Source organism: Protopterus annectens, chromosome 12.part0 (genome assembly GCF_019279795.1).
Source record: "Protopterus annectens isolate FY-2018-M chromosome 12.part0, PAN1.0, whole genome shotgun sequence".
NCBI classification, from domain to species: domain Eukaryota; kingdom Metazoa; phylum Chordata; order Ceratodontiformes; family Protopteridae; genus Protopterus; species Protopterus annectens.
In genome coordinates, this window is record NC_056746.1 from 326,638,548 (window position 1) to 326,662,360 (window position 23,813).

At 37.7% G+C, this 23,813-nt stretch overlaps 1 protein-coding gene across 1 annotated transcript in view; it reads right to left on the reverse strand.

The window, feature by feature from the left end:
- PRKCB (protein kinase C beta) overlaps window positions 1-23,813 on the reverse strand; it is a 2,112,091-nt gene that overhangs the window by 1,404,961 nt on the left and 683,317 nt on the right. The window contains exon 3 of the mRNA XM_044089400.1: window positions 2,814-2,896. Within this exon, the coding sequence (XP_043945335.1) occupies window positions 2,814-2,896 (83 nt within the window). The remainder of the gene's footprint in view (window positions 1-2,813; window positions 2,897-23,813) is intronic.

Genomic DNA, 23,813 nt, shown 5'->3' on the forward strand with positions numbered 1-23,813 from the left:
TGCGTGATTTAATTAACTAATACTTTATATAAAGCAACTGACACACATGCATCTTTCATATGTCTTCATTCAGACACAAACAGCTCTCAAAATAACAGCTATGAATGTTAAAAGTAATGGCTTTAATTTAGCTTCCAGAAGATGCTAACACATACTGTATGACTTTGACACCAAAGTTCTCATGAAGAAGGCAGAAAACAATTTATGGGAATGCCTCCAAGAAAAGCAGCCTCATTGCAGCTACAACCATCAGCTATGTACTAGTCATTTCCACAGAACACTGTTTTTCAACAAGAGCAGAGATTTTCAAGGCATTTAGTGAGTCTTTCATGCACTGCCTACCTCTAAGTGGGGTCATTTTCTACTGAATCACCTTTTTCCTTGTCAGGTCCACTTTAGTTTTACTCATAAGCAATCACATTTACTAAGTGGGACTTGCAAAACATGAGAGACATTAACATTACTCAATACTTCAATCTCACAGTTATCCCCCCATTTTGGGGGAGGCATGTCATGAAACCACACTTTCTGCCTTATCGGTTAGTTTATTTGTGTAGCAACATTTCTGTTTATAACTCATGCTTCTATGGAAGCTAATGAGAATACCATGAAATCAGCATGATATCATGGTACAACAAAAAGAAAAACAAAATCCAGGGACAATATGCCTCTTACAAATGACATTGGGAGTAAATCTACAGACCGACGTATACAACATTTGTTCATTGGAAACTAATTAGGATATCATAAAAGCAGTGTGATGTCATGTGTACAGCACAAAAAGACAAACACAATCAATAAATAGTGACCTGGTTAGAAAATCTATTCCAAATAGCATTGAGGGTAAATGCACAGACGTGTACAGCTACTGGATATGGCATTGTTGCAAGCCTTCTTGCTGATTCCAGACACACCTTGATTGCAAGCAGATAAACATGCTGGTTACAAGTAGTCAAGGACACTCGATTACCTGATACTTGTCTTTAATGTTTAAAGCTTGCATTTAGCCAACTAAAGAGAAATTCAGCAGCTTCCTGGTCTTATGTAAGAAGACTATACGTGTAGAGATACAAAGCTCCCAATTGTCCTTGTCTACTTGTAGCTGGCGTGACAAAAAAAATTGGAAAACTCAGTAGTTTAAGTCTACAAAAGCCAGGGCCAGGTGAGCATTACTGAAAGGTAAGCATTCTACATTTCCCCTTCTACAAAACTTCAACATCTAAGAAAGCTGAGGCAGTACTTCTTTCTTCTTTTGTGCATGCAAATAAATATACAAATGATTAAAACAGAAGCACAATGTAGTTTGGGAATGCAACACATTCTGTAGCAGCTGTTCAGAAATTGTCTCTGCACCCAAAACCACATCAGAGTACCTCAACTAGAAAAATTATCATTGCAATAAAACCAAACTCACTACTACCTGCAAACTGACCATAACTTTACTGTTCCAAGGCCCTGCAATTTAAAATACATTATGTAATCTGGCTAAATTGCAGAAATGCGAACCAGCTTTAAAAGATATGGATTCAGATAAAAGTCAACACATGATAAAATGCAAAAAGAGAGTAATCTCTGACGCAGACCCGGGCGGGGTATGAGGCATTCAAAGATGCTTTGCTCATGAAACGTTACGCAAGCTGTTTTTTTTTTTTTTTTTTCCAATGAATTTCAGGGAACATGGCTAGATCTGCATCCACATGCAAAAACATGTTTAAGTTGCTCCTTCAGCCATGTCCTGGGAAAATAAGTGGACAAAAACAGGCTTGTGGTACTTATTGTTGTGTATAAGCACAAAGACATTCCAAAAACTCACATCTCAACATGCACAATTCATTTAGTTACTTAGCGGGGAGATTTCACATTTTCAAATTTTGTGACGCAGTGCCAGACACTGCTACTTGAATCATAAATATAGCAGCACCTGACTTTGCATGCATCTTCAAATGTACTAAGGGGTCAAATGTCACATGTGGCTTTTAAAGCTGTTAATAGGTACTGAAACTATTAAGCAGAACATTACGTGAAAATTTTATACAGTATTAACATTTCACTTTCCCATTCATCCCAGTATGGAATTTTACATGAAAAGGGCTGGCTGGAATTACATTATTCAGAAAATTGTAATAAGACCTTCAAACATTACTTTGTATATTCTCAGAGACAGAAACATTAGGATGCTGCTATATCTAACAGTAAATGAAAAACAAGGTACTGGAGTTCCCATTATAATAAATTATTTTTGCTTATTGTCAACACTACCTAAGAAAATGTTAGTACTAGTTACAAATACCTCTAGAGTCAAATAGCCATGTGAACAGAAGAGCTGCAATTCTACAAACACAGATCTCTGGTGAGGGAGACTGTACAGTGGTGTGTGTGTGTGTGTGTGTGTGTGTGTGTGTGTGTGTGTGTGTGTGTGTGTGTGTGTGTGTGTGTGTGTGCGTGTGTGTGCGTGTGTGCCTAGCCCTCCACAATGTAATTTACTAAACTTTTATGCAGCATTTCATTTTTGACGTTAATGGTGTGTAACTATTTTTTTTTTCATTTTTGTCACATAGACAATATAAAGGATTAATTTGAAAAATTATCACTCAGTAATGCATATCATGCCTCATCCCAAAGTCCAGTTCTTGCTCTGTTGCCACAACTATCATTCTACAGGGAAAGCCCAAAGGTTTGCCCTACTATTGAGTATACATTGCACTTCACATTCTATGGACTACAGGTAGACGAACACCTGCACAGACAACTCTAAGGCTTTTAATGTCAATTCCTAGATACAAAAAGAGTGTAGAATTACTGAAGGTACTCACATCTGAATCTGGTCCTTTATCTGCTCCCGGGCAAGAGAAAGTGACAAATTCATGGCAGCGTTTGTGTACAACAAAGCAGCAAACTGCAGAATAAGAAACAGGAATCAGATTAAAAGCAGGCTAGAAAATAGGGACAAATATGACAAAACTTTCATTCAATATCAAAACAATTAAGACATTAATTTAGGCTGTATCACACAGGTTTCTTAGGTGCAGCAATTTTTCATAGCAAAGTAACCATGTGTGGCACTATTTTCACAACTAAGTTCTAACTGATTTTCAACAATGTTTTCAACACTTTCATTCAATCACAAATCAGCAGACTTTACTCATATTATAATAAAGTCAGTCAAAACATAGCAAGGGCTATATCCTGAATACTTTTCTGACAATGTAATGCTGTCGTGTCTTTTTTAATGGACTTCAACAATACATTCATCATATGTAACCTACATCAAAACTAAAGTAAGAACTTAAGTTTTGTAACACATTGTTTCTTCACAGATAAGACCCACCCACGTCCATGATGGGCATCTTACAGCTGCATGGAGTTCACTGTTCAGAAACATAGAAAGCGGATACCAAAATTTCAGATTTGAAAGGATAATGATTAATATGCTCAGACTATGGTACGAGGGTAAAAATAATAAGTGAAGAGGTACAGGGACAAAGCCTTCTGCATTGTGAGTGTTGATGGGTGAAGCTCTCATAAAAATGCCTTCAAAAAGTTAATTGAGGTTATGTGGTGCTCTGATCCTGAAATTCTGTTTCAGAATTCTGAGTTTTAAAATAGTGTAGCATATGCCTACAACACAGCATGACAAACAGTTGCATGGTTTTCATTTTCCAGTACAGGCTACCAATATATTTAATTACCAGAGAACAGGATGCCCAGAAGGCCATAAACTGATTGCATACATTGGACATTATTCCAGTTTGTTTTTACGTCTGTATAATAGTTTGTATAAAAAAGGTACAATTGCTGCTCCACAACAGGAAACACAAAGACATAATGCAATATATTTTAATACACCGACTAATGCTTTACTGTTACTTGAAATTTTGGACTAACAGAAACCCTTTTCCTGATGGAGGTTTTTATGTTAACCCAAAAAGTTATGCAACTGCTAATTTGTTGAGCCAGTAAAAAAAGTATTGCATTACTTGTGAGCTCCAATGTTTACTGTTTTGGAAGTAAGCCTTGTTTACTATAAGGATGCTAAAGAGGCCAATGGAAGCCCTGGATCCTGGCAACCAGGAGCCTGCAAAACATTACAAATTCTATACTGAGACACAAAATCAATGCTATGAGTTTTAATGTACATTTGTGTACAGCCTAGGGCAGTATGAATGCCAGTCAGAAACTCATACCCCAACATGCAGTTTGTCAATGCTAACAGCTTTGCAAAATGGTTTCCCTCAAATTTTTGATAGCTTTTTCAACTGAAGTTGTTCCAGTAAGGGTTTCCCCGTCTCTAGCATACGGTGACCTTGGTATTATAAGTAAGTCTTGGAGTACAGGGAGCAGAGGTACCTATGTGGGGGTGTGGACTGCTCATAATAAAACCACCAAAGAGCTTTTAGGTACTTTTGCCACCACCTGACTGCTGATGTTATTTATAGTAGCAAATTAGGTACCACTGCAGAAACAGAAATCATGCAGATAAATGTGATTTCCCTATATCCATGCTAGCAATCTTCTGACTGGCTATACAAGGAATTCAGCCTAAACAATGTTACTCCAAAATGAGCATGGATAACAAGCAGTGTAGTGGTCAGCTTCACACTAGTCCTTAACACAGACAGACAGACACGTGCACACACCCACAAACATGAATTTCACTTACTCCTCCTTCATCAATTTTCCATACACGCACTAATTTCCTGCAGCATGCATATACTGCACACAAACGTATGCAAAGAATAGTTGCATTTGAAGAATGTTTCTGTACTCCACACATGCTTACAGGCACAGCAGACTTGGTCTTACAAAAATAGTATTCAGAGTATTGACAACCACAACACTGATCTTTTTCCTTCCTTGTTGTGGTTTCCCACCTCTGATCTAGGAAAGGGCCTGCCAAGCTTGAGACTTCACTGTGTAATACTTTAAACCTCTTGTAGTGTTGGCCCATATTTGAAAATTACCCCTTAAGGACATGAGTGTTTCAGCTACTTGGCTTCTGAATGCCCATGTTTGTCTTTTTTGGCCTGACTGTACTCAAAGTCTTAAAAAAATAAAAAGTTGTGGACATTCAGAAGCCATGTAGCCGAAACTGTCATACATACTTAAGAGGACATTTGCATATATCCTATGGGCCTTCACTGCAGGAGGTTTAATTTATTTTATTTATTTATTTTACATTTGTTTACTGGGAAAGTCCGACTGGAACTAGGTCCATTTACAGCAGAGGCCCGGGAAGAAAATCTCCACAAACAACAATTGTATACAGCGTTATATATACAATCAAAAGATATTTCATACAATAGTTCTTTCCAGGCAGGCTTACATTACACATAGTGGACCCTGGATGTTGGTATTTGGGAAAGAAAAAAGAAAAAAATACACACATTGTCTGATGCAATCAAAGAGACATTACACAAAGCATTACAGTAGCAAAAATAGTAGGCCCTGTTCTAGGAGTTTCTGAGTGCTGAGTATTAGACATAGTGAGCCGTGAGAGAAAGGGGGAGATTAGGAAAGCATTTATGTAATGCATGGACAGAGCCATGACTGCAAGAAGTGTGGCTTAAGTGATTTTTTGAACAGTTAGATAGATGTTGCTGAGGAGATATTTTGGGGGAGGTTATTCCATTCCCTAGCGATGGTATGAGAGAAAAGACCTTTCCCTGCAGTGTTGTTGGCTTTGGATATACAGAGCAGAGTCTTGTTGGATGAGCGTAGACGACGGTTTAGTAGCTGGGTTAGTGCTGGCATTTTGTGGGGATTCTTTAGTATGTTGAAGGTGAGCTGTAGCTGGTGATACCTAATTAGCTGAGGGAGTTCTAACCATTGTAGCTGTTTTAAGGCAAGACAGTGATGACTTCTAAAAGTGGAGTTTTTGGCGAATTTTGCAATTTTATTGTAGCATGATTCTAGTTTGTCTAGGTCTGTTTTCCTGATGTGAATTAGGATTGGTGATGCATATAGTAGGGTAGACAAGAGGTGGGTTTGGGCTAGGGTGATTCGTACTTGGTCTGATAGGAACTGTTTGTGTTTGTATAAAGTTCCTACTTTTTTATGTACCTTTTTAATGGTTTGAGAGATGTGGACACTGAAGTAAAGATCCTTATCTATTTCAACACAGAGTAGCTTAGTATGGGGGGAGGGAGAGATTGTTGTGCCTTTGTTGGAGGTGACGGTGAAGGAAGGAGGTGTGGTTTTGGATTTGTTGGGGGTGAAAAAAAGTAATTTGGTCTGCTTGGGGTTTAGAAAAAGTTGGATATTAGTAATCCATTTTTCTACAGAGCAGAAGGATTCTTGGGTAAGTTTCTGAAGAGTGGCTATGGTTGGGGCTGAGCAGATTAGGGTTGAGTCATCTGCGTACTGTATAAGTGATGCATGCAGGGTGGAGGTATGTAGTTTGTTGGTGAAAATGGTACATAGTAAAGGACCTAGTATTGATCCTTGTGGAATGCCAATAGTAGTTGGTAGTAGTGGTGATGGTATGCCTTGCCATTTAACTGACTGTTTTCTATCAGAGAGATAGTTTTTGAACCAGGAAGTAGCAGAGGGGGCAAAGGAGATGGCGGTTTAGAGCGTCTATGGTTGTGTGAGACCATGTCAAATGCCTTAGATAGATCTAAGAAAATGGCTGATACAAAGTTGTTGTTGTTTCTAAGTTGATTAATCTGGTTGGTAAAGGAGAGAAGAGCAGTAGTTGTGCTACGGTTTGGGCGGAATCCATGCTGTGTGAGGGAGGCGAGATTATGTGAGGTTAAGAAGTGCATCACCTAGGTGTGAATGCATCTCTCCAGGAGTTAGAAAGAGGGGCTAGGATAGCAATGGGGCAGTAGTTTGATAGTTCATAGGAGTCACCTCCTTTGTGTAGAGGTATTATGACACTTTCCATAGTTAGGGGATGTAGGCTTCCTGTATGGAGCGGTTTATAAGAAGTGAGATGGGGTAGGCTAGGGATTCTGTGGCTAATTTTAGGAAAGTAGTGGGTAGGCCATCTGCTGCGAGAATGGTGGGTTTTAGTTTTGAGAGTAATTTTTTTACTGTGGCTGTTGGTATGGGTGAGAGTGTAAAGGGGGTATACTATTGTGATATATAGTTGGGGTGAATATGGGGTTATTGTTGGATAGCTGGGTGGATAATGAGAGAATAGATTCTGTGAAGTGATGGTTAAACTGAGAAGCTATGCTGTCATTATCATTGTTGGTGTTGGGAGCTGGGGTGGTAGCTTGGCTGGGTTTTAGAAGGGAATTTATAGCTTGACAGAACTTTTTGGGGTTTTTTGAATGTTTGTTTTGGATCCCTAGGAACATAGGTGCCAGAAGCTGTTAAAGACAGGGGGGGGGGGGCACTTAATGAACTAAAGAGGGTAATTTTTTTATAACTATTTGCTACCACAACATAGGTTCACTTGGAGGACATTTTAAGCTTAGTCAATTCCCTTTTGCTGCTTGAATTCACATTTTCTGTGGTCTTAGCTATCCCCATGGCTGATAATTGTATATTAGCCCTAGTGAGAACAACTGTGATCATACCATAGATAATTTCAGGGGGCCATGTAAGGGATGCAGCATTTAGGAACTGCCTCTATCATTTAGTGGCATGAGGGGAAATCCTGAAGTACATTTTCTATTACCCATCCTTAGATCCAAGTTGCATTTGAATATGGATGGATGAGCTTTGCTTTATTTTTATGGATAGTCTGTTCCAGAACAGTGGTAGCCTCTGTGATATATATCCATCTCTCCACAACATTCAGTTTAGATACCTGGACTGAGTATTTCTGATGCCATTTGACTTGCTGATGTTCACTAGGTCCATCTGTATTATGTCGGAGGATGCTTTGTATGCCAGACATGTCACCGCTAAGCACTCTGTAGGATACTGAGTATAATAATAAATCTTTGAGGTGGTCCATGCAAGACCTGTTGTTTAGGACTTTTATCCTTTTAGTAAGGCATCTCTGAAGGTATTCCAATTGTTGCATGGGGCTGGACAGATACATGCCAAAGTGGGTATTATACAAAATGACTGACATAATGAGAGCTTTGTAAAGGGGGACAACAACATCTCTAGATTTAGTCACAATCAATTTGTTTATAAGCTGTGCAATATAGAAAGGCTTTCTTATGATGTTGGGCACATGTTGGTCAAAAGTTAGGTCACTGTACACACAAATTCCCAAATGCCAAACAAATGGATCAGTTCTCAGAGGGCATTGTCATGATTTTGACACCAGTTATTATTTGGGACAAACCTTCCTGCAGGATGGTCAAGTCATTTTGGGATTCAATAACTTCTCCTAGCTTGCAGTCATCACAAACTTAGCTGGCCAAAGCTCTTTGGTATTTCCTTTTACTTTTGAGATGCATATGCCAAACAGAAAAAGTCTCAGCACCGTACCCTGGGGGACTCCATTGGTGACAGGTCTCTTCCCCTGATTTGATCTCCTGCATCCTGTGAGCCAAGTTGGCAATGCAGCTGGTGATCTAAGTGTTTGCTCCTACATTATTCATCTATTGTACTACACCTGAGTAGGGGATTGTGTCAAAAGGCTTGGCCAGGTCAAGGTAATGTGGTGTGAACTGTTTTACCTTCATCCATTGCTTTGGTAACAAGAGTAAAGCTTAAAATTTGCCCATGATTTTGAGCCTTTCACACTTTCCTCTGGGCTGTTTCAAACACATTTTAGGGCCATGCATACATGTATGCATTCCTTGATTCACCTTCCTTTTTGTTTGTTTCTTTCGGCTTTTCCCAGTTAGGGGTTGCCACAGTGGAACTCCGGTCTGCTAATGATTGGCAGTAGAGTTTTACGTGCTGGCTTGCCGGGCCTAACGCACAACATTCAACGAAGGAATGCCCATTCACACATGTCGCCACACAGAAGACTGCATCTAAGACGCTCTAACTGAGAATCGAACAGGCAACGTCTAACTGTGAGGCGACACCGCTACCGCAGCACCACCACCGCAGTCCTTGATTCACCTTCCTGATTGTATTAAATTATATTCCTTGTATAATACAGCACACTTGTTAGACTTAAGTTAGAGCCCATTTTAAATTTATTGTTTCAACATTTTTTCCAGTAGGCAATGAAACAAAAATGCATTAACCAATAATGACAAAACTGCCCTATCCAGAACATTTCCATGATAACAGTCTACTTCCACACACAAGTGCATTTTAAGTTTATTGTTTGAATATTTTTCCAGTAGGCAATGAAGCAAAATGCATGCACCAGTAATGACAAAACTGCCCTATTCAGAACATTTCCATGATAACAGTCTACTTCTACACACAATATATAAATACACAATCACAGTAGTGTAAGCCATAGGCATGTTGCACAGCTTCCTGAACTTATTTTCAATGGGGGGGGGGGGGTGATCCAGGGACACATTTTAAACATTGCTTGTATAATTTTGGAAAGCTGCTTGCATAAAATGTGTTATGACCATGCATTTCACTACCAAGTCTTGAACCCAGAACTCTGCGCACTACAGTCAGAGCAACATACCACTAAGCTAAACCAGCAGTTTCTTGAAAGACAGGAAGACAAACTTAAATGGCTATCATATCATTTAGTGAATTCAGTTCTCACTTCTCACCATAGCCCTCAACCTCTTAGCGCAAAAATACAGAACACAGCCAATAATGGGGGAATACAGTCCCAAAATAGGGACACATTTCAAATACTGATTTCATAATCTTAGAAAATTGCTAGAATAAAAGGTTTTGTTTTACTACTCCTGAAAACCAGAGGAACAGAACATAAACATGAGGCATAAATTCACAAGTGATGGTGGCTAGGGACTTTAGGCTCTTTTTACCTGTACTCAAGGTACAGGGTTTGAGCCTGAGTACCTCTAGCCACCAGATGTATCCTGATGGGTTCACATGCATGCAGGCACGCACACACACACACACACACACACACACACACACACACACACACACACACACACACACACACACACACATCCAGATTTTGTTTCCAGACTCCATCTTCAGTCCTCGCAGCTAAAAAGTGTTCATTCAGATGCCAGCTTGCTCACTCTGAAAAGCATCCAGATTCTGGTTCCAGGCTACATCTTCAGTCCTCACAGCTAAAGACGGCTGTCTTTTTCTCTTCGCAGACTCCATCTTCAAGAAAACTGTCCATTTCTCCTCACAGCTAAAGAAAACCCAGAAATAACAGCAGAAACTGTCCGTTTCTCCTCCTAGTAGAAGATAAGCAGAAACCGTTTGTTTCAGTTCCCGCTCGCAAACCTTGAAATGCGTGTGCCGCATGATGATGCCAGCATACAGTCTGAGAAAGTTGGGAGGCTGGACTGATCTGCAAAAGTGGGGGGGCTCCCCTCACTCTATGGTTCCGGCACCCATGCCTAGGAAGTAGTTTTGTTTGCCATTTCTATTTGTTTTTTGGCCTGATTCTGAAGTTGTTGACATTTTTATCTTGGTTGGTGTTATTCTTTTTCCAGTTTTTCCAGGCATTATTCTCTGGTTTTTAGTAGTACTTTTGTCGTCCTATTTAGCCAAGGGGCATAGTTAACCTTAGTTCTACATTTCCTGATGGGAGCTAGTATGTTTAGAACTTTCATAAAAGTATTACTGAAATATTCAACTGCCTTGTCTAATGTTAGGGTATGTAGTGGGTGCCAGTTACTTTGTTGTAGCATACTGTTAAGAATTTGTGGATTTACCTTGTGCTCATCTCGTTTCCTTATATAGTACAGGTTTGGGTATGTTTTCCTGTCTACGAAGGAAGAATGTGGGGCAATGGTCACTCAGTACATCAGGTAGGCATCCCACATGATAATTTCCTTTGGGGAGATTAACTAAAGTCCAATCGAGAATGGAGTGTTTATTGGATCTTTTGTCAACTCTGGTGGGTTCTTGGATTAATTGTGAGAATCCAAATAAGTTAATATGGTTTGAGGGGTTGTTGGAGTTGCAGGCTGGCCAGTCTAGGTTTAGGTCACCTAGCAGGATGGATTCTTGGGGCAGGTTGATTGTAACTCATTGCAACATATCTTCTATTATAGGCGAGTTATTTCCTGGAGGAACATAACTGCAGAGGATGTTGATTCGCTTTTTGTTTTTGAGGGAGATAATGGAGCCTAATGTTTCGGAATTTCCAAAATTGGGAAGTGGGGTTTTAAGGGGTTGGAGGTTAAATGTGTTTTTAAATAAGATTGCAACTCCGGGGGCGGAGCCTAGATGGCCAACTGGTAACAGCTTTTTTCTTGAGCTCCACATCAGTTACTAAGAAACAGGGAAATTATTATTTAAAAATCTATTATCTGCTCTTTAAAAGTTGTACAAACTGTTTAAGAACCAGTAATCTACTAGATTTTCAACTTTGGAGCATTTTCTTAAAGAATTTCCTGTCAAAATTAATGGTTATTTAACTGAACAGAGATGAGCAACTCAAAATCTTCACATTCTGATTCCTCACTAAAAAAAAGAGATCCAGTCTATATCTACCACTCTCCAGGAATTATCCTTAAAAATGGATAGATTCACTGACAACCTTGAAAACTTAAAGATAAACTGTCAACAACAAACTGATGTTTTGAAGGAGATCCTCCAGCAACAACAATCCAAAATTCTGGACATTGAAACTTCACTGAATGATATAGATGGAAGACTTAAGGAAGATGAATCCCACTGTGAATCCATTTTACAACAAAATAACTGGCTGATAAATAAAGTAGATGATGTTGAAAACAGAGAGAGGAGAACAAATATTACAATATTTGGTCTCCCTGTAAAAACAGAAGGAGAAGATATTATTTCCTTTCTAAATTCCTGGCTGCCTGAATTTCTGGACTTAAACGGTTTGTCCTACGGGATTGAAAGAGCACATAGAGCCATCGGGAAACCTGTTCCTTCTTCTCCTAATGCTTCCCCAAGATCCAGAGTTTGAAGTTTCTATCCTTCTTAGACAAAGAACTTATACTAAAAACAGCTTGGAGAAAAAGTCCCTTGTCAGTCAAAGGAAACCAAATAAGGTTTGACAACGATTACTCTACAAGAGTCCTGGAAACAAGGAAAAGCTCTTGGCCATTGGTAAGACTGTTAAAGCAAAATAAAATTAAGGTGCAACTAGTCTATCCAGCTAAAATCAAAATCTTTCATCAGAATGAAATGAGATCTTTCAATAATATTGAAGAAGCTGCTTCCTTCATCCAAAACAAAAACATCATTACAATTCCAGAAGGCATGGACTGGTTACCATCTACAACTCTTAAAAGATCATCTGAGAAAAATAATTGAATGGATGTAAGAAAGAAGAAATTGAAGACTGGTTCTAAGAATGCTGGACTCTCAGGTTCTCGCAAAGATCATACTAAATCATAAAATGTTCATGAACGTCTAAAAGAAGTATGTATCACTACTCTGTTTGTACTTCCTCGTTTATCTTATTAGTGAAATTGCAACTTAAAATGAATATCACTTCTCTCTTATCTAGATACAACTGTTAAGAATGCTTAATATGTATAGTAGGTGAGATCCTGCATACACACGCTTATTTCCTCTCTTGAATTTAATAGTTTTATTTTTTTTTCTCCTTTTAGCAAAGGTTAAAATGTTGCTATCTATCTGGGAATCTGATATGCTTACTGTCAAGGCTTGGTTCTGTGTATGTTAAAAAAAAAAAAAAAAAAATATATATATAGATATATATATATACACATATAAATTTGAGGTTTTAACATATCTTATAATGTATGGTTCAAACATGTTACAGACTTTTCTTCCCTTGGACTGCAGTATTCAGCCTTGTGTTTCAACATTCTAAACTGATAGTTTACTGTTTCCCTTCACAAAATAGCCTCGAGTGTTACTTTGAAATAAGAAACAGTTTTTTCTTCACTTAAATACACTCATGGTTGTTTCATGTGCTGGGCTTTACCTAGTGTGAATGAGGCTTGCTTTGACTGGTGGACGAGTGATACAGTGAATCGCTGTATACTTGTTTATTGGTGTTTGTGGAACTGACATGCAGTGTGCATTGCTTTACTTGTCGTGCTACTTCGACAGCTTAACAGCTGTTTAAAATACGTGATTACATAAGGGATGTTTGTCTAAAATAGTAATGGATTAGGAGGTAATATTAAGACGACACTGGGTAACCAACTCATTTAACATTTGGTCTCCATAGTAACCAGGGTGGTGCTATGTAAATAGCGATGACCTCATCCTTGTAAATTGAAGTTCTTCGAATATTGAAGGAACTGACAACCCAGATAAACAGGTTGGGCTCCCATATCATCGTACTTATAATCACACACACTAACACCTTTGTTTTGCCCATAGCACTTGCACTATACAATTAACAGAAACACCTGAACACATTGAATAAAATCTACTGTTCATAGGTAGGTACTAGGCTATTGACCCTAGGGCCTATACAAGCCTAGCCAAAAAGGTACCCTGGCTTTCGCCACCCAAGAAAATTATTTTTTTGTGCCCCTGTCAAACAGAACCACAGAAGTGATCCCCAGGGTGAATTTCCCATCTCCCATCCAATCATCAAGATTTTTCTTGAAGAGTGCTAATGAGCAGCTCTGTTTGACATAGATAGGTAGTCTGTTCCAGAGTATGGGATGTGTCTGGGACAGGAATCTATCCCTCCAGCATGTTCTGTTTATTGTGGTGACAAGGTTTAGGTCCCTAGAGCATGTAGCTTGGAGGGATTGGTATTTCTTTAAGTGGAGCATGTCCAACAGCTCTGGGTTTGACATAGGTTTGTATATTAGGCAGAGATCGCTTCTGAGCAGGTGATATGCGATGGAGCAAAGCTGGAGTTTTTTGAGTCGGTCTGCATAGGGTATTTGTTTGAGGCCAGTAATCCTCTTTGTGAGGTATTTCTGCGGCCTTTCCAGTTGTTGTAGATATCTTGTGAGGTACATACCAAAAGGGGTGTTGTACTCTATAATGCGTCTAATGAGTGATGAGTAGAGGGGAACAAAGACCTATTTTTTTCTGGATGAGAAACCTTTTGTGATGAGGTGTGCCATGTAGAAGGATTTCCTAACCACTGTGGCGATGTGATTATCAAACGAGAGATTACCATCCACCTGTGTCCAAAGGTCTCTTATCACACTTTTGGTGTTAAGTAGACTACTGCCTATGTGGTAGTTCATGGGTACAGAGTTTTTACCAAAGGGGATGACAATGCACTTTTTGGCATTGAGCTTGAGACCATGTTTTTGACACCAGGCATCTGTCTCAGTGAGGCCCTTTTGTAGGATGTCCACATCATTAGGAGTTTCAATTATAGCTCCTAGTTTGCAGTCATCTGTGAATTTAGTTAGCCAAAGACCGTATGTGTTAGCCTGTACTTCAGAGAAGTAGATAAACAGGAGAGGACCCAGGACTGTACCCTGTGGTACTCCACTTGTCACTGGTTTGAAGTCTGATTTGGAGTCTGCTATTTCCACAGTGTGGGTTCTGTCAGTAAGCCAGTTGGCAACCCATCTTGTGACATAGGGATTTATACCTAGTTTAGTGAGTTCATCTATAATTCCAGAGTGGGGGATGGTGTTGAACGCCTTGGCGAGATCTAGATAAGCTGTGTAAACCACCTTACCCTCATCTATGGCTTTGGTGACTGCTTCAAAGAAGTCTATCAGGTTTAGGAGACATGATCTGCCTTTTACAAACCCGAACTGTGTTGGGTCCAGAGTTTGGAGATCTCCAATGTCTTTGTCTATGAGTTCCATAATGATACATTCCATGGCCTTGCAGACCAGGCTCATCAGGCTAATGGGGTGGTAGTTCCCGGGGTCTGTTGTGCGCCCCCCCCCTTTGTGGAGTGGGATAACCGTCGTGGTGCGTCACTGAATGGGCACAAAGCCTGAGGTGAGGCTATGATTGAACATGGTACTTAGGTGGGGTGCCAGTTCATTCTGTAGTTTGTGCAGAAGGCAGCCTGGGATGTTGTCAGGTCCCATGGATGCTGTGTTCTTGGCTTTGGAGAGTGAGGTTTTTACCTGTGCAGCTGTGATTACAGGAACTTTGCATTCTTCCGGTATAAAGATGTGCCCTTTAGGAGGTGAGAGGGGGTTAAAGTTAGCACTGAACCTATCTGACAGGATGTTGGCAATATCAGTTGGTTCTGTATATTTAGTGCCATTGTGCTGTAACTCAGAGCAGACCTGAGTGTTGCCATTGAGATTCTTGACATAGCTATAGAATGCTTTGTGGTTGCCTTTAGAAGCCATACTCTGGAGCCTCAAGTAGGGCAATTTTGTTCAAATTTTTGGAATGATGATTAATCTGACTGGATATCTTTGTTCTGTCAGATTAGGAATGGTCTATATTCCATGTTAGTTAAAGGATTTACTGAAGTTTAAAAACTTGGTTATAAATGTTTTTTTTTTTCTTTTTTCAGGCCTCAATCTAATATTAAATTGTATTTTTCAATGGGAATTAGCAATTTGTCATCAAAATATAACCTTTCCAAGAAAGATGCACAAGATTTAAATATTACAAACGTTTGCTACTATATCATTCTAACATTCTTAACCTTTGAACAAATAAGATGGATTTGACCTTTCTTTCCCTAAATGTTAATGGCTTAAATAGTCCAGGGAAAAGATTTAATCTACTAAAATTCTTGAAATTAAATAAAGCACAAGTATTTTTTTACAAGAAACTCACTTCAAAATAAATTATAGCTTTTACTGGAACCCGAATGAATACTTAAAATTATCTAAATCTTCATACACTAAAAAAATTGAGGAGTTCTAACATTGTGGAAGAAAAACATTATCTCTCCTCAAATTATTTACAATTATGAAGATAAAGAAGGTTTTTTTATCAATTATAATAATAAAATTCAGAAATAGAATTTGGACATTAGCCAATGCTTATTGGTTTCCTAGAATTGGAGTAACAACAATAAAGAAAATTTAGAACTTATCATTAAAAATACTAAAGGTAGTCTGATTTTAGGAGGGGACGTTAAATGTTTACGTAATGATTAAAAAACTACTAACAAGAAACCTTTTTATATTACCTCTATAGGGAAAAATATAAAAAAAAGGGTAGATAACTTACAGCTATATGATTTATTTTACCTCAAAAATGATAATTCACTAGAATATTCTCACTGTGATTTAAGATGCAAGACTCAAACCAAAATTGATAAAATGTTTATATCCCAAGATCTAAAAACAAAAATATCGTACTTTACAATAATCATGTGCCCTATGTCTGATCACAATGCACTTATTTTTAATCTTCAAATGGATTTTAAGAAATTGACTTTCACTAAAAGAATACCAGCATATATTACCAAATTAAAACAGTTTAAACCTTGGTTAGACTCAGAAATAGAATTTTTCTAGATAGAAACCTAACCAGCAAGGTAAATGTAGTAGTCCTCTGAGACTCATTGAAAGCTTATTTATATGGCAAAACTATTACATGGTTTAATAATAAAATGAAGGAATGGGAGTCTGAAGTATACACATTTTATTAATTAGCAACAATAATGCAAGAATCTTGTCAAATAAGAAAAAGGAAATTGAATCTTTAAATAAAAAATATAATGACATTCTAACTCACAAAACCAATATGGCCATAGACAAATTAAAACTAGAGTCTTTCACTGTATCTCCAAAATATATACGTAATCTCACATTGAGAGGGAAAAGACATTCCATTGAAAATAATATTAAGTGAGGTTCATGAAGGGAGGAAAAAACTTTTTTGAGATATCTGATATTTTAGATGTTTTTAAACATCACTTCTCAGAGCAGTACAAAAACAAAGATTCTCAACATGGAATTTCAGACCATGGTATGGACTTTCCTAAATTAAAACACCTACCAGAGAGTTTAATAAGATTCAGAAACAAATCTCTAAAGGAAATTAATGAAAAAATTTAAAAAAGCAAAAATAACAAATCACCAGGCATAGATATATAAGCATCTACCATCCTCTGCTATATCAGTCTTACATAAAGATCTGAATGAATCGCACAAGGTACAATTCCACCTTCATGGAGATATTCATTAATTACTCCTATACTTAAAGGAAATAAATATTCTCATTTGTGCAACTCATATAGACCAATTTCTCTGATTAATAATGACTATAAAATACTAATGTCTATTTTAGTTAACAGATTTAAGAAATCATTAACTCATCTCATCACTGAAGATCATATGGGGGTTATTTATAACAGACATACCCAAAACAATATTCAAAGAATTCTAACCACCATAGATATCTTAAACAGAGATAATCAAGAAGCTTTTATAATCACCCTTGATATTGAAAAGGCCTTTGATTCATTAAATTGGAAATATCTCAGATTTTTGAATCATACAAATTCCTTATTCAATTCATTACTTTTATAAAAAATATTTATAATAATTTGGACTATGTAAAATTATGGCCATTTATGTTGGAATGTATTGAAATTACTAAAAGAACCAAACAAGGATGTCCAATGTCTCTAATCTTATTCGCTTTAGCAATAGAACCCTTTTCTTTGGCAACCCATTCTAATGCCAAAATTAAAGGCTTTATTATAAATAATCAATTTAACTCCAAGATAATGCTATTTGTAGATGATATTTTACTTTAAGAAACTCAGAAGAATCCCTACAAAAATTAGATTGATTAGTTAAAAATTTTTACTGTATTTCTGGTTTAAAAATAAGCAGTTTCTAAATCTAATCACATACTTTTAAATAAAAAAAAAAATCAATGACAACACTAAATCAACTACAAATGAAATAATTGAGAAGCAGGTCTCTTCTTTGAAATATCTAGGGATTGAGCTATGTGAAAATATCGAACTAACTTTAAATACAAACTATAATAACATTGTAAACATATTAAAAACTCTTACAGAAAAGTGGAATAAATTGTATTTAAATTTTGAAGATAGGTTACAATTAATTAAAATGATTTTGCTACCAAAAATAAATTGCATTGCTTTATCTATTCCTATATCACCCAATAAAAGAGTTTTAAAATAAATAAATACAATTCTCAAACTTTTTGTGGTATTCAAAAAAAAAACAGAATAGCTTTATCAAATCATATTAGACCTTAGGAGTTTGCAGGAATATTTTTTCCAGATTTAGAATCTTATATTAAAGCCTCTAATCTCAAAACAATATTAAATTAGATGGATCCAAAATATTCATCAGCTTGGAAGTCATTACATGCAACTATTATCCTAAATGAAAACAAATTAGCAAATAATTTATAACTAAGCAAACTAAGTAACAAACTTTGGAGTGTACTTTGTGTTAATATACAATATAGTACTACTAAACTCACTAATCTAAATTATTTAAATTATATATACAATACTTTTAGAAGTTTTGTTAACAACAATATTGATATTAAACTATGGATCCAGCTTTTATTTCCCTTTAAAATTACAAAAAACTTTTTTAATAATATCAGTGCAGATACTCTTAGTATTTGGGAAGTGAAACAATTTACATGCTGGTATCATTGTACAAGGAACTTAGTTGTCCTAGATGCACAGAATCTGATTAAAATTTTGATTTATCAAAATCAGACTTGCTGGCTCTCAATAGCTTACTTTCATTCACTCAAGATCTATGCAGAACAACAGAGAACTATTCCTTTTCCTCACCCAAATTTATAATTCTTATGTATGAAATTCTACATGGTAAATTTAATTGGAAAAATTTAATTTCAAAACTTTATAATATCATTATTAACTATAAAATATTCCTAATCAGAAATTTTGGGATTTTATTACTAGAGATTGTGCACTGTCCCTAACCTCTGAGAATAAAACTGATCTTTTACACTCCATTAAATTAACTTCTAACTTATAAACTTGGAAGATTTTCTCCTGGAAGTTTCTGCATAGAGCTTTTTATACCCCAAGTAAAATTGTTAAATTTAATCTCTCTAAGCAGGAAACATGCTGGAGATGTTCTTTAAAATGCAAGGCTGATTAGTCTCATACTTTTTATAATTGTTCTCACAATAAGAAATTTTGGAGAGATATTGATAATTTCCTTCAAGCTATCTTTACTGATTCCTTTATATTATCAAAACCTTTAATTTTTTTGAATGTAAATGAATCTATTACAATTAATAACAAAAGAAAATATCTTCTTTGGACAATCCTGGCAGTAGCCAAAAAATGTATTACGAGAAGATGGAATTCACCCTCCATTCCAACCATCCAAGACTTCATGATCCTATTGGATGAAGTAGTGTCAACGGAAATGAAAGCTAAAGAATTAAAAATTTATCCCAGAAAATGGACTAATAATCCTTGTAAAAAAGTTCTCTCTCTTATTAAGACATTGAATCCAGACATGTCTTCACATGATTAATCATAGTGGAAGCGAGAATGGTTGAATATTGTATAACCTTCTATTTATGTTTATATTACCTGCTTTTCCCTTTGCTTTTGTTTTTGAGGCCTTTGTAAATTTTGTACATAGTTTATCATAATCTGTTCTTTAAATTGAATTTTTTTCCTCTATTGTTATTCTAAAATTAAAGCCGCGGAGGTATAGCGGTAAGCATTGTTACCTCACAGCAAGAGGTTCTCCCGTTCGATTCTCGGCTGGGCTTGGTAGTGCCTTCTGTGTGGAGTCTGCATGTCTTCACCATGGTTGGGTAGCATTCGAAAGACATGCGTGCATAAATGGGCGTGCCTTCGTTGAAGGTTGGGCGTCGAGCTAGCACCTCGGTATTTCATAAAAATCTACTGCCAGTCATTAGTGGACCGGAGTTCTGCTGTGGCGACCACTTATCGGGAAAAGCCAAAAGACAAACAACATTGTTATTCTAAAATTAAATAGAAAATTTTTAGTAAAAAAAAAAAAAAAAAAAAAGACTACAACTCCGCCTCCCTTTTTGGTATCTCTGTCTTGCCTCAGAATGTAACCAGGGGAGAGAATTTCTTCATTTTTTGTGGTGGGTTTTAGCCAGATTTCAGTAATGGTTAGTATATCTGGTGAGTAGTGGGCTATGAATGCGTTAAGTTCTGTAGTTTGTTGGATATACTTCTTGAGTTTAGGTTAATAACAAGTAGGTCTGTTTCCTTTTTGTGGGAGAGAATTTCATTGCTTGGACCTGGGTTTGGGTGTATGCCTCCTGAGATTAGTAGCCATCTTTTCAGGAATAACTTGAGTTTGATGGCATGAGCTAGGTCTGAATGATGTCTAGATGCTGTTATTCTCTGGGGAGGTAATGTGGTGTGTGGTTTGAGTATATAAAATAATGAGTTACTATTAAATAGTGTGGGGCAGATTATAATGTTTATATGTGTATGTGTATGTGTGTAGGTAAGTGTTATGTGGAAGGTAGTGCATTGGGTAATGTTCTACCCAATGAATACTCCAGCTTGGCTGGGGCTTTCTTGCAGTTTTTTACTGAATGGTTTGTCTGTGTGACCTTTTTGCCCTTTGTTTTATGTCTTGGAAAGGTCAGGACTGTTGGTCCCCGTTCTTCCAAGATTGTGGACATTCTGCAAGCACCCTTAAAGAGAAAATCAAGATGCAATTAAGCCATCAAACATCATGAAAGAACAATTATTAAAGGTACACTTCAAAATCAATAATACTTCACCCATAGGACGTGACAACATACACAGCTGCCTACTTAATAGTTAAACAAGCACTTGCAGATCCAATGTTTAACCTCTTCACCCTAAGCCTAGCAAATGGCTTTATCCCACAGGAGTGGCACACATCTGTTGTGATGCCACACCAGAAGAGTGGCCCTACCACTGACCCCAGGAATTACAGACCTATCAGCCTAACAAGTTTTGTATGCCAGGGAACATAACTGACCTAATTAACTATGATGTGAAAAACCACATCATGCTCGACCCTCAGCATTTTAGTAATGTCAAAGGTAGATTGTGTCTAATGAATCTTACAAACTTCTTTGAGAGGGTTACACTCTGTAAACTGTGGGCAAGTTGTTCTCACAGTGCACTTCAACCTCACCAAGGCATTCAATATCATACCCAAAGTAAAAATACAATAAACAATCTAAATGAACTCCAGATTGGCCCATTTGTGGCTAGTTGGATAAGCCAGCTGGCTTAAGGGCAAATCTTACAGCAAATGCAGCGAGTGCATCCACTGAGAGCATGTGCAGGTAATCAGTAGAGTCCACAGAGATCTGTGCTGGAACCTCTGCTATTTGGTATCTGTTTCTCAGATCTCCACTTATCAAATGAGGATCTTTGGTTAATAAAGTTCACAGATAATTGCAAGCCTTGAGTTGTCATCAAATCATCTTCTGACACACAGGCACTCCAACAGGAGATTACATTTGTGAATAGTTACAGTGTACTAAAAATGGAGTCAAGCTCAATGACAAGAACTGCAACATTGTAGCATTTGGTAAGCACCACCTAGTTCTAGTATATATCATAGATGACACACCGCTAGAAAATGAAAATGTCGTAACTGACCTTGGCGCTTTTATGGACAGCTCTCTCACATTTGACCATCACATTACAGCAGTGGCTAGGAAATACTTTACTTTTATTTTCACCTTGCACAGCTCATAGAAAAATGTATTTCTTCCAGATCAAAATAAGTCCTCACCTCCTTGTACTCCACACTGATTAGACATGGTACTAAGTACTACACCCCATTTAGGCTGCACCTTAGTAAGCATATCCAGCAATTGGAAAGATGCCAGAAGTTTCTAAGTAAAACACTCGAGCTTAAAAGATCTGAACTACCAAAACAGACTTGAAGCTTTATACGTGTCCTCAGTTCCATGTGGACTCCTCAGGGGTGATCTGCACCTTCTTTATAAGGCTATAAGGGATCTAGTAGTGCAAGAACTCCTACCATTCACAAAATTAAACAGTCCATTGAACATTAGGGACAGAGATCCAGGTCCACTCCAACAAACAACACAAGGTACAGGAAGTGACTTGTCACACAGTGCCTTCCCCATCTCTGGAAAAAAACAATCTCCAGCTTAAATAGTATGACACACTGTCACCCTTTAAAAAAGGGCTGGACAACTGGATGGGTGTTCACAAATTCACCCTAGTATGACTAGTATAACCCTCCTTAAAATATGAGGAAATGTCTAAAGGGGGGTAGTGGCAATACAGAAATGCCTTCATGGCTCAGTTGCCTTGTAGCTCCTATGATCCTACCATATTCCACAGGAAGACTTTAAGGAAAAGATTATTGGGAGACTTATCAAAAGCACCTTTCAAAGCTGGAACTTTGGTTCCTGAAGCATCCCAATGTCTTTCAGTTCATAGTGTGTTTGGCTCAAGCCCAAAAATAAGCTCCAGAACTTGGAGTGGCATTCCTCTCTGTAGTTTAAGTGATTTCATCATCATCATCATCCTATGGAGTGATATATTTGCTTGCCCGCCTCTGTGATGGCATCAGCAGATCACCCAACAAGAGCTCTGCTTGACTTTAGACTGCCCACGTTTTGCAGCTATTTCACATTTGTCACAAATCTGGCTATGCTGCCATTAACTGGCAAAATACTTGAATTACCACTACAGACTGATGTCCTACTGTCATCAGGATCACTGCTATTATCTGGCCAGAATGACCTCATCTTTCATAAGCAATGACCTTTTAGGTAACTATTCCTCCTACACAACTGAATAGTTGTCCATACATTTTCCTAGAGTAACAGCAGTTGTGTCACTGGTCTCCTGTTAAGCTTGGAGATCAGCAATGTTTAAACTCCTGTTGGCAATACCTCTTTATATTGCTAAAGATGTTTTCCCTTATGTGTAGTCAGGCAGTAGGTTGTGCTCGAGGAAGTTCCAAAGAACTGGTGTCTTAGTGGGTCCTGTAAGCATAGCACTTCTCATGACTGATTTGATTAAATGACAGAAGCTTTGGGTTGTACATGTAGCCTGAACTGCTTATTATGTCCTGGAGTACTCTGACATGCATAAATTATTTCATAAAGTTATTTCCACCTTTAATATCTGTTATATGGAGTAACCTGAAGAATCCTGTAGGATCCCGCACTGGTGCTCCATAGGGTCATTAAATGGGCTACAGTGTGCCACACCAGTCCTGCTCCTGCAGGACATGCTATCTTGGCTTGTCTAATGTTCACACCTGCACATAATATAAAGCTATACCAGTACACAAGTGTAATCACATTAAGTAATTCAGAAAGCTGGACCAACAGGGGAAGAACATTTGTATGAGGGGATCCTAAGTTGTAATTATTCTGCACTTATGACAGTTCAGGGACAACTGCAGAAAGAACACAAATGGAAATGTAAATGGTCTTCCTGATGACCGGAAAAAGGATTACTCAGAAAATGCTACATACTGTCTGTTATGGTATACTCCCATATGTTGCCAACTCTAAAATCTTTAGAAGACATTCAGGCCAGGGCCCAAATCTTTGAGGTAAAATTACAGACACACTTGGAACAAGCGTTAAGATGTCTACCAGTCATGCAGCATCAGATGCTCATGCCACATCAGTGAACATGTTAACTTCTTCCATTTTAAAAGAGGAGCAGATGGTTGCACAAGCTATGTCACAAGCACAGACCTATCTTGGCACCTAAAATAAACACTACACAGCAGGTAAGCTGTTGGGATGTCCAGATGTGTAAGACCAGTGAGCTAAGGCAAAGAGCAGCCCACTCACAACACTAATAATTTCCCACTGACCTTCAGCATGCAGCTGCACTTTGATAAAATGGCCACCTTTTATAAGATCAAACTCCCTGAATAAGGCAGCTGGATGCAGGCGAAATTCAGCAGATGCATGGCAGAAGTCTATGATATACGAATTTCATCAAGATCCCTGTATCAGTGGTC